Raw genomic sequence first — 15,768 nt, 5'->3', positions numbered from 1 at the left:
GCACCCTTGTGCCCGTGGGACTCCGGGGTGGTCAGGGACTGAGGTGATCCCTGGAATATCTAAGGCCCTCTAGGGAGTTCTACGTTACGCCAGCCCTCGCCAGGGGGTCTCCGAGCAGCTGTGCACCCCAGAGTGGCTGCAGCAACCCCTGACTCTAGCCTCCTTCTGCACTGGAGGTGGCCGGGGGCCTGGCTGTCCCTGGGTGGGGGTGGGGATTTTACAGCCCCTGAATACGACTGGAGGGACACACGGGGGCTGCAGCAAACGGGACAGTCCCTCCCTCTGAATCACAGAGCTGGAAGGCAAACAGCCAAAGGACTTGGGTTTGGGCAGTTTATGACCAATGCTCCCCTCCCCCACTTCCCACTGACCAGGCTGAGAGACAGGCCCCGCACTGACATGCCAGAATCACGAGTCAGGCCCTCCAAAGTTACAGGATTGGCTTCGAAATCACGAGATTTTAAAAATCTCTTTTGGATTCTTTCCCTTTGCCTTCAGGGGCTTGGCGGTTTCCAGGTTTTCTCTGCAACAGGGCCAGGCTGGGAACTTCTCATTTTCCTTTTAAATAAAATTTGAAATGTTCAACACCCCGCCACCCCTCCGCTGCCCAAAATGATGCTGGGAGCTGGGGCTTGAAGAAAAACACCAAAAATCAACAAACTGGGCAATAAAACAGAGAGACTTGGCAACCCCAGTCCAGCGCCCCGCTTCACACCTCACAGCTGGCCTGCGTTTTGAGGGATGCCCAGTGCCCCTACATGCCACACAAGTCTGGCACCCGCCTCAGTTTCCCTGCTCTTAGCAATCCCTCCCAGCCTTACCCGTGAAGCGGGACCGCAGGGCTGGGGGAACACAGGGCGCTCCCAGTCAGAATGGTGGCTGGCACAGAGCGGAAGGCTGCACTCGTGGGGAAGGTGCTGGCCTGGCCTCAGCTCTAACCAGGACCTTGGGCAGCCCATTTCATCTCGCTGGGCCTTAGGGCTCCCTCTGCAAACTGTGCGTCTTTTCCCCCCCTCCTGGTCCCGCCTAGCCAGAGGCCAAGCTCCTTGGAGCAGGGGTGTCACCCGGCCTGGTCTGTGTCAGTTAGACGTGCAAAAGAATCATGCTCCAACCGACAGAGTCATGACAGCTGAAGTCCCAGTGTAGACACATTTAGGCTGGTGAAAGAGCGCTTTCCCCGGGGTAGCGTGTTTTGTGTGGGGAAGTGGCATAGGCGATGCTGGCTAAGGTTGTCTTTGGCCGGTTTAAGCTGTGTCTCTATTGGGGGGTTGCCGATGCAGCCAGACCAGGGGAGCTCTATTGGCAAAGGCTTTCTAGTGCAGACAAGGCCTTGCTCTGCCTCTGGACAGGGGCTGGCTCAGCCCTGCTCTTGGCTGTGGGCCCTAGTAGCCAATGTAATGCACATAATTAACATGCTCCTCGTTAGGGGGGTTGGCAGCGCACTGCTGAGAAGGACCTGGGAGTCGGGGTGGATCACAATGTCAACAGGAGTCAGCAATGCGAGGCTGCTGCAAACAAAGCAAAGGCAATGTTAGGTTGCACTGACAGGCATAACATGAGAGGCACGGGAGGTGACAGGCCCGCTCTACTCCTGCCTTCAGCGGCCACAGAGATCGGGCCTCTTTAGAACCAGCTGAGAACTGTTATCCTGTCCCCCCTCAGCCCTCTCTTCTACAGGCTACACAGGGCCAGTTCTTTCAACCTTTCCGCACGGGTCAGGTTTTCCAAACCTCTGAGCAGTTTTGTTGCTCTCCTCTGGACTCTCTCCAACGGTCCCCATTTTCCCTAAAGCGCGGGGCCCACAGCAGGACACAGTATGCAGCCGAGGCCTCCCAATTATCTGCCTTGGCCTACAGGCAACACTCTTGTTAATCCGCCCCAGAATGAGGTTTGCCTTTTTCGCAACAGCATCACACTGTTGACTCGTTTCATTTGTGATCCACTATAGCCCCAGATCATTTTCAGCAGAGCGACCACCTAGCCCAGAGGTGGGCAAACTACAGCCCATGGGCCTAGGGTGACCAGACGTCCCAATAACATCGGGACCGTCATGATATTCAGTCATTTGTCCTGCGTCCCAACAGATGTATGGCCAGGACGCCATTTGTCCTGATATTCTGGCTTGGGGCTTTTTTTTTTGTTTTTGGCTTTGGTGGCGCTCCAGCTTGGCTTTTTTGTTGTTGTTGTTGTTTTGGCGGTGCTACAGACCTGGCCCCCCATGTGTCCCGATATTTTGTTCATGTCATCTGGTCACCCTATGCGGGCCACATCCAGCCTGCGGGACCCTCCTGCCCGGCCCCTGAGACACTGCCCCAGGAGGCTCGCCCCCCGGCCCCTCCCCGGCTGTCCCCTCTCCCCCGCAGCCTCAGCTCGCTCACTCCACCGCCGGCGCAAGGCTCTGGGCGGCAGGGCTGCGAGCTCCTGGGGCAGCGCGGCTGCAGAGCCCGGCCTGCCCCGGTGTCTGTGCTGCGCTCTCCACTCTCTTAGCCAAGTCATTCATGAAATGTAGAACAGCACCAGACCCACAACTGACCCTGGCAGGACTCCACTAGATACGCCCTCTGTGACGTTATTGATATAAATTGGGACCATATAGAACATGGGTTGCAACCAAGGTCCTGTAGTGGCACCAAATCTTAGGTAAAGGGGGTCATATAAGGTGTCTAAGACCAGGTTATGGGTTGCTGGTTATGATTATGCTGTCTGTGTGCATGTATCATTTTTAGTTGAAGATGTATATTGGCTCTATACTGTCTGTATTTCAAGTTGGTGATGTGCTTCTGGGTGATATCCCAGACAAGTTGGTGTTAGCTCTGCTTAGCCTGCTTGATGGCCCATTAAGGACCATCAGCTACACAATTGACCCATGGAGAGAAGGCAGACACGCCTTGTGACTCAGCGAAGTATGCAGGGACTGGCCCATGTGACTCCAGACTCCATTTTGCTGTAATTTTCCACAGTAAGGACAAAGAGGTTCTTACACCTGAAAAAGCCTATATAAGGCTGATGCCTCATCTCCATCTGGTCTTCAATCCTGCTTCTTACCTCTGGAGGGACTTTGCTACAACCTGAAGCTCTGCACAAAGGACTGAATGACCCATCCCAGCAGGGGATGTTCCAGAGACTTGATTTGAACCTGCAGTTTATGCCATCACTGCTGCAAGCCTGAACTAAGAACTTTGTCATTATTGTATGTAATTAATTCCATTTAACCAATTCTAGCTCTCATCTCTACCTTTTTCCCTTTATGAATAAACCTTTAGATTTTAGATTCTAAAGGATTGGCAACAGCGTGATTTGTGGGAAAGATCTGATGTGTATATTGACCTGGGTCTGGGGCTTGGTCCTTTGAGATCGAGAGAACCTTTTTCTTTTATTGGGGTGTTGGTTTTCATAACCATTCATCCCCAGGATGAGTGCACTGGTGGTGATACTGGGAGACTGGAGCAGTGAGCACAGTATCCAACGGGTGGTGCACCCACCATATAGTAATGTCATGTGACCGCACAGCCCTAGTTGGCATAGGAGAAAGTCATGTAGGAGTGTGGCAAAAGCCTCACCGTAATTGAGATCGCTCCTGTCTACTGCTTTCCCCAGCCACGAGGCCAGTTACTAAGGGGCCAGTTGAAAGACCCCCGCCCGTTCCCTCCAGCAGATGCAGGGGTGGGAGGGGTGATGTTAATTGCCACAACTCACAACCCCAGGCTTCGGAAGTACAGCTGGTGCCCTGCCCTGCCCGAGGATATCTGCACACACCCTTCCCTGCAAAGGGCTACAGAAGAAGGTTAGGCCACAGGTGAATTTTGGGATTCAGACTACATCTGGCTCCAGTTCCTGGCTCTGGCCTGTAGTGCAGGCGCTCCCGAGTTCCCATTCCAACTCTGACACACTCTCCCTCTGGGGTCTTGGGCAACTCCCATCCCTGCTTCGTGCCTCAGTTTCCCCAATAGTACAGTGGGGTGAAGGATCCTGACCCGCCTTACAGGCAGGGGAGGGTTAAGAAATGTGGCTTGGAGGAGGCCTATTGTGCCGCTGCCTTAAGTGACTAACTTACGATGCCATTAGCAACAGAGGCTGACACAAACACAGCCCCTGCGCCTCACGTGCCCCGCTGGCTCCCCAGACAGACCCAGGTTCCCGTTCTCAGGCCCTGATAACGCACCGGCCTGGGGCTCCGGAGAGAGGCGTCAAGTCCCGCTGCGGAATCCTGGGCAAGTCACTTTGGATTTCCCACCAGTTCAATGTTCAGTTCCCACCATGACACTGCCCAGCTGCCTCCTTCCCTGGAGAAGCAGCCGTTTCTGCAGGGAGGATGCTTAACCATGGGCCTGTCTCTGCTCCTGTCTCCCCATCTAGGCCAATGACCATCTACCCCTAGGCCCAGAGGTTTTTGGCTTCCTTCAGGAACCGCTCCAGCCCTACCGCCAGCCGGCACAAAGGTGCTCAGTTCCCGTATCTATGCCAGTGTGGGATGAACAGCGCACCCACGAGAGACAGCTCAGGGGAACTGCCAAAGACACGCTGCCGGTGCCACCCATGAAAGGGGTCGATGGCTGCAGACAGGCTGACTGGAAGAACCTGCTGTGCGGCGGGGACAGCGGAGGGAGTTGCAAGAGTGGGAGAAATCACGAGTGGAGGAGGAAAGGCGGCAGGAGGGGAAGGGAAAGGGGGAGAGCGAGGGGCCAGGAGGTGGTTAACCTCCAGGGCAGCGAAAGAGGAGGGGGGATGAAAAGTGACAGCCAGCGCTGGCGAAGGAAGAAGCGAGGAGGGACCGAAGCAGCCGGCGCTGGAGAGGGAAGGACAGCAGAGGCCCCGAAGGAGACGCTAAGGGGAACTGAGGAAATTCAGGATCCCGGTGAGTGCCCCACAGGAAGGGTGATGGCAGACCCCGGGGCTGTGACAAAACCGCTGCCAGCATCCACCGAATACTTGGATAACTAGAGGCTCATTCTTGTGCTGGCTCGGGAGGGGATTTACCACCCTCCTGAACAAGTCTAGAAGGTGCTTGAGCCCTTGTGTGATTTTTGCCTTTCCCTGCCTGGGAGGGAGGGCGAAGTCGAGGAGACAGAAAGGGATTTAAAGGGGGGGTATTTTCTTCTTCCTCCCCTCCAGCTCCCGGCTGACTCCTCATCGTCACCCTGATGGTGTTCGCTCCTGTGTGCCAGGCAGCCTGGCGAAAGCTGGTCCGTGTGGTGACCCACAAGGGCCACTAAACCATCCGCAGGGAGGGACCCACAAGAGGAGGACAGCCTGCACCTGCCAGGCACAGCTCCCCGCAGGGAAATACCGACGGCCGAACAGTCAAATAAAAACCAGTCTGCCTGCTGTCCCCTAGTCTGTGCGTGCTGCGGGGCCTAGGGCCCGGGGAGAGGCAGGCACAGGGGTGCTTAGACATTTCATAACCAGGAAATGGGTTAGCTCACGGCTTCTTTTCTAAGGGCTGGGGGAAATGAGAATTCCCCGCACTCTGAAAGGCAAACATCCAAGGCAGCGTTACCAGGGAGTAGTCAGGCCTGCCACAACTGAACACACACAGAAATACACACACACACACACACACACACAGAAATACACTCTCTCTCACACATACACACACAGAAATACACACACACAGAAATACACTCTCTCACACATACAAACACAGAAATACACACACACACAGAAATACACACACACAGAAATACTCTCTCTCTCACACACACACACACACAGAAATACACTCACACAGAGAAATACACACACAGAGAAATACACTCTCTCTCACACACACAGAAATACACACACACACTCAGAAAAATACATACACACAGAGACACACATAGAAATGCACACACAGAAATACACTCTCTCTCTCACACACACACACTGAAATACACACACACACAGAAATAAACTCTCTCTCTCTCTTTCACACACACACGGAGATACACACACAAAGAAATACACACACACACACAAATACTCACTCTCTCTCTCACACACACACAGAAAATACAATCTCTCACACACACACAGAAATACACACACACACACAGAAATACACACACACACACACTGAGATGTTTTAACGAGACAGTGCATAATACCACACAGGTGTCATGCTGCAAGACTGCTGCTTCCGCAGGCACCAGGGGGCTGCTCACGTGTGTAAAGTTACTCGCACGCACGAGTGTTGGGGGGACAGGCCCTGAGACTGGGAGGGGAGTGCTCCTTCTTTCATGTGTGCCCCAGCATGGTCAGCTGAAGAAAGACATCACTGAACGTTCAATTTACTACCCATGAAAATACCCAGGGGATGTTCACTGCACCCGCCCGTGACAGACGCTCCCTCCCCCTCGCCCCTGCAGATGCCTGCCCGTTAACGTAGCACAGAGACAGGCAACGGGGCAATCACCAGTCCCCAGCCCCCCTCTCAGCGCTCGCTAGGCCATGGTAAGGGGGGACGGGGCAGTGTCCGTACCCCGTAGTGTGCACGCTCTTCTCCGCTCCGACGCAGACACACGGTAATCGGCCGAAGGGACAGATCACCTGGCCCAAAAGCAGGCCCTGAAAGTAGCTGCACGTGTTTAAATAAGTGAATCACAATGAATCCTGTGCTGCCGTCTCCCCACAGAGCCTGAGCCCTGCCTGGCTGCCCCCAGCCCAGCCTCTCCTTCGGAGCCTGACCCAAAGAGCAGGGCAGCCACAGGAGAGATTCCCACTGACTCCTGCTGGCTCTGGGTCGGCTCGCAGCCGCTGTGTCTCGGGTGATCCAAGGCCCGTGCCTGGGGCTGGATGGAGGTGGAAGCAGACGCAGCCCACAGCTGGGTGCCTAGTTTAACACAAGCATGTCCGCCCTGTGCCCTGCCCCGTCCATGGCTCAGGGCAGCACGCAAGGGCGTTGTCCTGCTCGCCAAAGCACTTTACCAGTGTGGCCGGGGCCACCCAGAGCCGGGCTCTCACTGCGTGGCCCCTGGACGGCTCCACTCCAGAGGTCAGACCCAGGTGCCAGTGAGCAGGCCCCGGGACCGGAGCAGCCCTGCCACTGGCTGTGGAGAGACGGGGTTGTTTTCAGTTCTGCTACAGACTTTCTGGGTCACCTTGGCCATGTCCCTTCCCCTCTCTGTGCAATGGAAGTGCCGATCCTTCCTGTCTCCTGCCCTTCATCTGTATTTAGCGTGCAGGGCCTGCTCTGCCCTGCCTTGCCGGAGGGGCTCGCTCCTACCCTGCCTGGCAGGACAGGCCCCGGGACTGGGCAATAAATCATAACTCATCTGACTGGCGATGATACGAATACGAGACCGCGGTGTGCCCAGAGCCAGCCGGGTTCAAATCAAGGGGGAAAGCAAACGTTTTCATCCAGCCTTCCCCCGGGACTTGCTGCTCAGGGTGAGCCTTCCTTCGAGGGGGTGAGCGGGGCGGGTGTGGTCCTTTGCACCACTCTTTGGCAGCTGGGTATGGGAGCTGCCTGGCCGTAGCCGGGACAACAGAAGGAAGGGGGCCTGAGCTCTCCTGCTGCGTTATCCCTGGGCACTTTGCCCCGCAGACCACACCCCGACACACAGTGCCTCCTCCTCCAGGCTGCCCGGGCAGCGTTGGCCCCGGGCCCAGCCAATGGCCGTGTGGGCTAAGATGAGGAGGAGCCTTGGTTAGGGTATAAAAGTCCCCGAAGGGGACTTCAGCTCAGCTACCGGTTCCTCACGCAGCTGACGTGCCGAGCAGACCCACTCTTGCCACCATGGTGCACTGGACAGCCGAAGAGAAGCAGCTCATTACCAGCCTGTGGGCCAAGGTCAATGTGGAGGAGATTGGTAGCGAAGCCCTGGCCAGGTAGGCCGAGCCCCACGGCAACTGCATGGTTGCTTCCTGGGCTGGAGAAGCCGCTGCTTCTGCAGGGAGGCTGTGCTAACCTGGTGCCTGTCTCTGCTTGTGTCTCCCTCTCTCTAGGCTGCTGATCGTCTACCCCTGGACCCAGAGGTTTTTCTCTTCCTTCGGGAACCTCTCCAGCCCCAGCGCCATCCTCCACAACGCCAAAGTCCATGCCCACGGCAAGAAGGTGCTGACTTCCTTTGGGGAAGCCGTGAAGAACCTGGACCACATCAAGCAAACCTTTGCCCAGCTGAGCGAGCTGCACTGCGAGAAGCTGCATGTGGATCCTGAGAACTTCAAGGTGAGTCCGGCTCTGGGCTGACCCCTCTTCCCAGCCCCCTTTCCATCCCCGGAGCATGGCCAGCAGGAGCAACCATGGCCAGCCTTGGTTCTGGGTCAGCCCCTTGCAGGCAAGCTCCCAGGAGAGCAGTGTCAAAGGTGGCCTCCTGGGCAGTGGCGTCAGCAGCTCCTTACCATCCAGGGAACTGACACCAGGCTTCGATGATCAGGGTCTTCACCAGGGAGGGCTCAAGGGGAAACTCTGAGTCGTCTCAGGTTCAGGGACCCCTGTGACAAATCCACGGATGCCACGTGCGGGAGGGGACTAAACGTGAGAGGGATTCAGACGGGGAGGGGAAAGCTCTGAGTGGGGGAAACGTAGAGAGGTGGTGAGCAGGTGAGGGGACGCGCCCGTGGGAGGGAAATCTCTGTGGTCAGGGCATGCGCAGCCTGCTGGGTGGAGTATCCGTGGTGGGTGAGGACTGCTGTGCCACCATGCGGCCAGGGCTCTGCGCGGCTCCCTACTTAGCACTTCTCCTGCGGGCAGGAGGTTCACGCGCGTTGGCAGCAAAAGCCTCAAGGGACGGGGTGAGGAAACCACAAGGCGGGAAGGAGAGAGACGAGGGGAGCATGAAGCAACGATATGGGAGGGGGAAGAAGTCAAACCACGTTACAGAGTTCGAGGTGCAGGCAGGCGACTGGAGGAAGAGGAGGCGTGGAGGCAGGAGGGGAACGGAAAGGCAGCGAGGGATGGCGAGGAGGTGGGTAAAGTGAGGGCAGCCAGGAGGAAGGGGAAGGAAAAGTGAAAGCAGCTGTGGGAGCCATGGGATGTCAGGAGAGAGACCATCCGTCTGGAGGAGACAGAAGGACAGTGTAGGAGTCAGAGACAGGAGAGACGCAGGAGGAAGGAAGAGTGAGATTTGGGGACAAGACAACCCAGGCGTGCCGGTGAGTGGCAGGAGCTTTCTGGGGTGAGGTGCATTTTGGGGCAAGCTTTGGTCTCTGGTAGCACAAATCCCCACTTCCCTGAATCCTGATATTGCAGTAACTGGGGGCTTGCTGCCTGGCTTTGTGCTCTGGGGTGGGTGTGGGAGGTGAGCCTCCCTGGCTTGGCAGGCGTCCTGAGGCTCAGAACCTCACGGAGCATTTTGGAAGGTGCCAGGTGCCCAGTTTCATGTCATTCTGCAGAGACACGCAGGCTCCTGTGAGCAAGGAAGGGCAGTGAGAAATTCCACTGGCCGAAACAGCCCAGCGCCAGAGTCCCCCCAGGGTTTGTAACACCAGCGAAAGAGGATGGTCATGCTGGGGTGAGGCCAGTGTGATGCAATGGAGGCTCAGGCCAACAGTCCATATACTCTATATAGGGCCCCCAGGAGTGCCCTTGAGCTACAAAACCAGGTTGCAGGTTAATTTTCTTTAATGGGCTCTCCTGGGGAGGGAGGCAAGTGAGTTTATATTGCAGAGTTGAAGGGAGCACGGTCTCCAGCTAGTTTTACAAACCCCCAGAATAGAGAGGGGTGGGAGTTCAGAGCGGTGCTGACCCAGGTGTATCTTCTTCCTTCTCCTCCAGCTCCTGGGCAATATCCTCATCATCGTCCTGGCCACCCACTTCGCGAAGGAGTTCACTCCTTCCGCCCAGGCTGCCTGGCAAAAGCTGGTTGGTGCGGTGGCCCATGCTCTGGCCCTCGGGTACCACTGAATCATCTGGAGGGACCCACCAGCGGGAGGTCTCCAGCTACCTCCCAGGCTCCTCTGCACCTATGGGAATCCTCTCCTGGGAGTGACAGGCTGTAACAACCCAATAAAAACCTTCTGCTGAAGCTTCCCTGAGTCCCTGTGTCTGTGTGCGCGTGGGGAGGGTGGGTGAGGGCTCTGGGTGGCGAGAACTGGGGGGTGCTTGTAGATTTCATAGAGCGACCATGGGTCAGCACCTTCGCTGGTTTGTCTGTCTGCACTTAAGGGCGAGTGCCCTGCGCTCTGAAAACTCGCCTCACAAATCCCCAGGGCCAGGGGACCTACAGGCCTGGCACAAGTGAGCACACTAAGAGAGAGTGTCACACACACACACACAGCTTTCGTGGGTGAATACCCACTTCGTCGGATGCAAGTGGGCATCCGGCGAAGTGGGTATTCACCCACGAAAGCTCATGCTGCAAAACGTCTGTTAGTCTATAAGGTGCCACAGGATTCTTTGCTGCTTTTACAGATCCAGACTAACACGGCTACCCCTCTGATACTTCACACACACACACACACGCCTCACTAAGGAGCACCTTGAATGAGAAGTCGCATAAGGTGCCCAAAGCAGAAAGCCCGGAGTGAGTGGACCCCCCTGGTGTATTTCAGTGCACTATTTATTGATTGATTTATTGTATTTCTAGCAGTAGGAGCAAATAAGAGCTCCCCCGCCCCCCAGGGAAGGTTTTTATCAGCCCAGGCTCTCTGCTGGCATGCTGCCTCCCAGCAGTTTGCTGACTCACACCGGCTCAGTCCAGGCATGGGTGGGGGCAGTTTTTAGATAAATGGTTTAAAGGGAGCTATCAAGACCTGGCCAGACTTAGTTCAGTAGATCCTTTGCCAACACCCTTTGGCCATTGCGTGGCCTCCTGGAGCCTGATCCTGACAACCGTTATGCGTATGAGTAAAGATGCAGAGGAGTAGCTGCCATCAGGTTCAAGAAGCCCCCTCTCCCCTGCTGCTTCCCTCTTCTGTGTGAAGTTATTCACATATATAAGCGTTCACAAGATGGGACCTGTAGGCTGTAAATAAATGCAAAGTAATGTAGTTGGAAAACATAATCCCCACTGTGTCAAGTATCAGAGGGGTAGCCGTGTTAGTCTGGATCTGTAAAAGCAGCAAAGAATCCTGTGGCACCTTATAGACTAACAGACGTTTTGCAACATGAGCTTTCGTGGCTGAATACCCACTTCTTCGGATGCAAGTAGTGGAAATTTCCAGGGGCAGGTATATATATGCAAGCAAGAAGCAAGCTAGAGATAACGAGGTTAGTTCAATCAGAGAGGATGAGGCCCTGTTCTAGCAGCTGAGGTGTGAAAACCAAGGGAGGAGAAACTGGTTCTGTAGTTGGCAAGCCATTCACAGTCTTTGTTTAATCCTCAGATGATGGTGTCAAATTTGCAGATGAACTGAAGCTCAGCAGTCTCTCCTGAGACAGTCCCGCTGACGCCCAGGAGCATGGCATATAAAATGATGGGATCCAAATTAGCTGTTACCATGCAAGAAAGAGACCTCAGAGTCAAGGCGGAGAGTTCTGTGAAAACATCTGCTCTATGGGTAACAACAGTCAAAAAAGTGAACAGAGTTTTAGAACCTTTCGGGAAGAGAGAGATAATATGACACAAAATATCATATTACCTCTGGATAAATCCATGCGATTTCCAAAACCTTGAATACTACATGCAGAAGTGGTTGCCCCATTTAAAAAAAAAAGATGTATTGGAATTGGAAAAGGTTCAGAAAAAAGCAAAAAAAAATGATTAGTGGTACGGAACAGCTTCCATATGAGGAGAGATTAATAAGACTTGGACTGTTCAGCTTGGAAAAAAGTTGACTAAGGGGGGATATGATAGAGGTCTATAAAATCATGATGGGTGTGAGAAAAGTAAATCAGGAAGTGTTATTTACTCCTTCTCATAACAGAAGAACTAGGGGTCACCCAATGAAATTAATAGGCTGCATGTTTAAAACACACAAAAGGAAGTATTTCTTCCCACAATGCACAGTCAACTTGTGGAACTCCTTGCCAGAGGAAGTTGCAAAGGCCAAGACTATAACAGCATTTAAAAGAGAAGTTCATGGAGGACAGGTCCATCAGTGGCTATTAGCCAGGATGGGCAGGGATGGTGTGCCTAGCCTCTGTTTGCATGAAGCTGGGAATGGGCCACGGGGATGGATCACTTGATGATTCTCTGTTCTGTTCATTCCCTCTGGGGCACCTGGCATTGGCCACTGTCAGAAGACAGGACACTGGGCTAGATGGACCTTTGGTCTGACCCAGTCTGGCTGGTCTTATGTAACCTGGCCTGGGAGCGGGACAGCACTTTCCTTCCTGGCTGCACAGGGCCTGCTGCTTTCAGGTGAATAACCATGGGAGTAACAGAGACAGTCTTTACTGTCAGGGAGAACTGGAAAGAACAGAGGAAAATGGCATCCCATAGCAGCAACATGCAATGGATATTCCCCCCACCTCCACCCCCGCCTCCCGCCAGCCTCCTTCCCACTACCGAAGGTAGGAGACACTTACACCTGCCCCGCCAGTCAAACACAGGGAATAGACTAAGGGGTGGTTGCCACCCACCAGCCCCCTATGGCAGTGAAGGTTGTCGAGTTCCCTGACTTCCCCAGGAGGGGGCAGTCAGACCCTCCTCTGCGCCACGCCCTCCACACACCATGCCGACGTCCGCAGTGGACGCATTGACACGATCAGGCGATATTAGCCGAGGTGAATGTCGCCCCAGAGGCCAGAGTGGCTGTGGCTGGGGGACTCCTTGTGTGAAGAGGCCAGGATGAACCCCAGGCTGACTGGGTATGACATACCCTTCCAAGGCAGCCTTTGTCCCGAATCAGTGCTCCCCAGAGTCACACGCCAGTGCCCGCGGGAACCCAGCTGGTGCGATGGACTTTGCGGGCTCCGGGATTTCGAGCAGGCGGTGAGAGGGTTGGTGTCAGCAGCGCTTTGCAGAGGGGAGAGCAGGACTGACGGCCAGGCCCCGGTAGCCGGCAGCATGGGTAGCTGATGGGCTGCCATGAGGCCCTCTGGCACCAGCAGGCAGAGCGTGGTGAGGGGGGAGCTTTCTGCCCACGCTGAGTGGAGCCGGGAGAAAGGGGGAAATTCCCCGCTGCACAGAGCAGCGGTGCCTGCTTATGCCTCTTTCAGAGGGCTTAGAGAGCCCGTGTGCTGCGCCTCGGGGCGGGGGGTGGAGAGAGGTTATTGACAGAGAAATTCACGGTAAAGGGTTCCCCAAGGGTCCTAGGGAAACTCGTCCCCGCAGCCACGACTTGTGTGAATGATTATTGCAGGGGAGCAGGTTTTGCTGCTCGCGTCGGGGTTCTTCTGACACAGGCTGTGCCGGCCCCTGGGGCATTCGCCCCTGGCCCAGGCCGAGCGCAGGACTGGCCACCAGCCAGCCCAGTTCTGAAGGGCTAAGTGGGACCGAACTGGTGCCTATCCTTCGGGCCAGCTCCCTGCCCGGGGTCACAGCAGTGGGCTGCAGGTATAGAGAGTGGGGCCTAGCGCAGAGCCCTGCCCCCATCTGGCCTGGGGCCCCCTCCTCGGAGATCACACCCTGCCCAGACCGTCCCCACCCCAGGCAGCGCAGACCCCGCCCCAGGGCTGACCAATGGCCATGTCCACAGAGAGGGGGAGGAGCGGAGGCCGGGGGATAAAGGCCCCGCTGGGGGTCTGCCGCTCAGCTACAGGTTCCTCCCTCAGCTGCATCTGCCAAGGCCCCTCGCTCGTCACCATGGTGCACTGGACAGCCGAAGAGAAGCAGCTCATTACCAGCCTGTGGGGCAAGGTCAACGTGGAGGAATGCGGCGGCGAAGCCCTGGCCAGGTAGGCCAAGCCCCACGGCATCTGCCCCACTGTCCCCTCCCTCCCCCCGGGCTGGCAAACCTGCTGCTTCTGCAGGGAGGCTGCAGGAGCCCTGTGTGTGTCTCTGCTCCTGTCTCCCCCTCTCTAGGCTGCTGATCGTCTACCCCTGGACCCAGAGGTTTTTCTCTTCCTTCGGGAACCTCTCCAGCCCCACCGCCATTATGGGCAACCCCAAAGTCCGTGGCCACGGCAAGAAGGTGCTGACTTCCTTCGGGGACGCCGTGAAGAACCTGGACAACATCAAGGCCACCTACGCCAAGCTGAGCGAGCTGCACTGCAACAAGCTGCACGTGGATCCCGAGAACTTCAGGGTGAGTCGGGCTCTGGGTCCCCCTCTGCCCAGCCCCCTAGGGACACGGGGCCGCCCTTTGGGGCAGGGAGGCATCGCTTAGGGGGAAGCTCCGGGGCAGGGTGGGGGGACGACACTGAGATGCAGTGAGTAAATAATATGGCAGAGAGATGCCAGCCTGCCATGAACGGCGTCTCCTCCGAAGAGGGGGAATTTGCAGCGCCCCATGGTCAGTAATCGTGCAGTGAAGGGGTCAGGTATTTGGGCAGGGCAAAGGGCTAGGGGGAGCAGAGGGTTAGGGGGAGCAGCAGTGGGGTGGGACTCCGGTGGGAGAGGGCAGAAGGGATCCTTTGAGGAAGGGAGGGATTGCCACAGCGTGATGGGCTCAGCTCCAACCCCACTTCCTCCCACCCTGTGTGATCCAGAGCAGATCTCTGCTTAGTCCCAGCTGCACACCGCTGGCAGCGGGAGCCAGGCAGTCTGGCTGCGAATGGCCATTTCTGGTTCTTTTTCATGTTAACTTGGTTCCAAATTTGCCAGGTTTCCATCAACAAAAAACAACCCAAACCAGATTATTTGTTAAAAACAGACCGTTTTCAGTTTGGCCCTTTGAAAATCTTTCAAAAACAAAACAAAACAAAAATATTTTCAGCCAACCCAGGTTTTTTCCCCCTCCAGAAATGTCCGGCTTGTCTGCTGTAAAACCACGTGGGTGGTATTTTTTTGGACCGGCGTCAGGAAGTGGCACCAGAATGGGTCCCCATAACCGAGCTGCAGACAGGGGGCCAGTCGGGTTGGCCAGGGAAGCGGGGGGCTGTGGGAGGAGGGTCTATGGAACAGAATCATTGAAACCGGGGAAGCCCGGGTGGGTGCAGAGAACCAGGGGAGAAAGGCAGGTGTAGGGTGGTGGGTAGCAGGTGAACTAGGGCCAGTAGGGCTGGGGGATGCAGAGAAGCAAGGGGTGGAACGAGGCATGTGAAGAGAACACGTGGCTCTGGAGGGGGCCCCCTGGGGCTCACGTGGGACTTAGACACAGGGACAGGAAACGGACTACTGCAAACAAGGCCCGCGGTCTATATGCCCTAGAGAGGGACCCCGGCTGGGCCAGCACGTGTCTGACGGGCTCCTGTCCCCCTAAGCCATGGCCCGGGCGGGTTTGAAAAGAGACAGGAGATGAGCAGAAGTGACCGAGGAGAAGAGTTGGGAACCCTGGCACACGGGTGTGCAGCGGTTCAAGGGGGTATTTTCTTCCTTCTCCCCTGCAGCTCCTGGGTGACATCCTCATCATCGTCCTGGCCACCCACTTCGGGAGGGAGTTCACCCCGGCCTGCCAGGCCGCCTGGCAGAAGCTGGCCGGCGTGGTGGCCCACGCGCTGGCCCACGAGTACCACTGAGCCCTCGGCAGGGACCCGCGGGACGGAGAGAGCTTGCTTCGTTCCAGGCCCCTCCGCACCCCGGAGGCCGGCAGGCTGCAAGAGTCAAATAAAAGCCTTGCACTGCAGCCTTCCCCATGTGTCTGCGTCTCTGAGTGCACCGGGGCGGGGGGGACACACACGGGAGGTCTGGGGGCAGCTGCTGTTGCCCACTGATGAGTTTGTTTCTTGTTCTCTAAGGGTTGGTGCAGCCAGAATTCGCTGCCCCGCGGCACCAGGTCTGTGCAAACCGAGCCCCACTGACCCCCTCCCTCCATGCCAAAACACGGCAGCTCCTCAGGACAGGCCAGCAAAGGACCTGGCTG

At 56.3% G+C, this 15,768-nt stretch overlaps 2 protein-coding genes across 2 annotated transcripts; both read left to right on the top strand.

Annotated features, from left to right (window-relative positions):
* The first annotated feature begins 7,647 nt into the window (after nt 1-7,647).
* On the top strand, nt 7,648-9,947 carry LOC123374624 (hemoglobin subunit beta). The gene is made up of 3 exons (XM_045024790.1): nt 7,648-7,809; nt 7,927-8,149; nt 9,698-9,947. The coding sequence occupies exons 1-3, from the start codon at nt 7,718-7,720 to the stop codon at nt 9,824-9,826; spliced, it is 444 nt and encodes a 147-aa protein (XP_044880725.1). The 5' UTR covers nt 7,648-7,717; the 3' UTR covers nt 9,827-9,947.
* A 3,622-nt stretch (nt 9,948-13,569) lies between these two features.
* LOC123374628 (hemoglobin subunit epsilon-like) lies at nt 13,570-15,513 on the top strand. Its single transcript, XM_045024800.1, has 3 exons — nt 13,570-13,702; nt 13,830-14,052; nt 15,296-15,513. Exons 1-3 carry the CDS (start codon nt 13,611-13,613, stop codon nt 15,422-15,424), a joined length of 444 nt encoding a protein of 147 aa, XP_044880735.1. The 5' UTR covers nt 13,570-13,610; the 3' UTR covers nt 15,425-15,513.
* Nucleotides 15,514-15,768: the final 255 nt, after the last annotated feature.

This window comes from Mauremys mutica, chromosome 1 (assembly GCF_020497125.1).
Source record: "Mauremys mutica isolate MM-2020 ecotype Southern chromosome 1, ASM2049712v1, whole genome shotgun sequence".
NCBI lineage: Eukaryota > Metazoa > Chordata > Testudines > Geoemydidae > Mauremys > Mauremys mutica.
Note: the sequence above shows the minus strand (reverse complement) of the source record. Positions and strands in the feature narration are given on the sequence as shown.

What these genes read in the sequence shown, in the direction of transcription:
- LOC123374624 (XM_045024790.1), top strand. Translation starts at nt 7,718, where the DNA reads ATGGTGCACTGGACAGCCGAAGAGAAGCAGCTCATTACCAGCCTGTGG. An exon ending in GGTAGCGAAGCCCTGGCCAG is followed by an intron (nt 7,810 to 7,926) that starts GTAGGCCGAGCC and finishes CCCTCTCTCTAG; the next exon opens with GCTGCTGATCGTCTACCCCT. An exon ending in TGGATCCTGAGAACTTCAAG is followed by an intron (nt 8,150 to 9,697) that starts GTGAGTCCGGCT and finishes CTTCTCCTCCAG; the next exon opens with CTCCTGGGCAATATCCTCAT.
- LOC123374628 (XM_045024800.1), top strand. Translation starts at nt 13,611, where the DNA reads ATGGTGCACTGGACAGCCGAAGAGAAGCAGCTCATTACCAGCCTGTGG. An exon ending in GGCGGCGAAGCCCTGGCCAG is followed by an intron (nt 13,703 to 13,829) that starts GTAGGCCAAGCC and finishes CCCCCTCTCTAG; the next exon opens with GCTGCTGATCGTCTACCCCT. An exon ending in TGGATCCCGAGAACTTCAGG is followed by an intron (nt 14,053 to 15,295) that starts GTGAGTCGGGCT and finishes TCTCCCCTGCAG; the next exon opens with CTCCTGGGTGACATCCTCAT.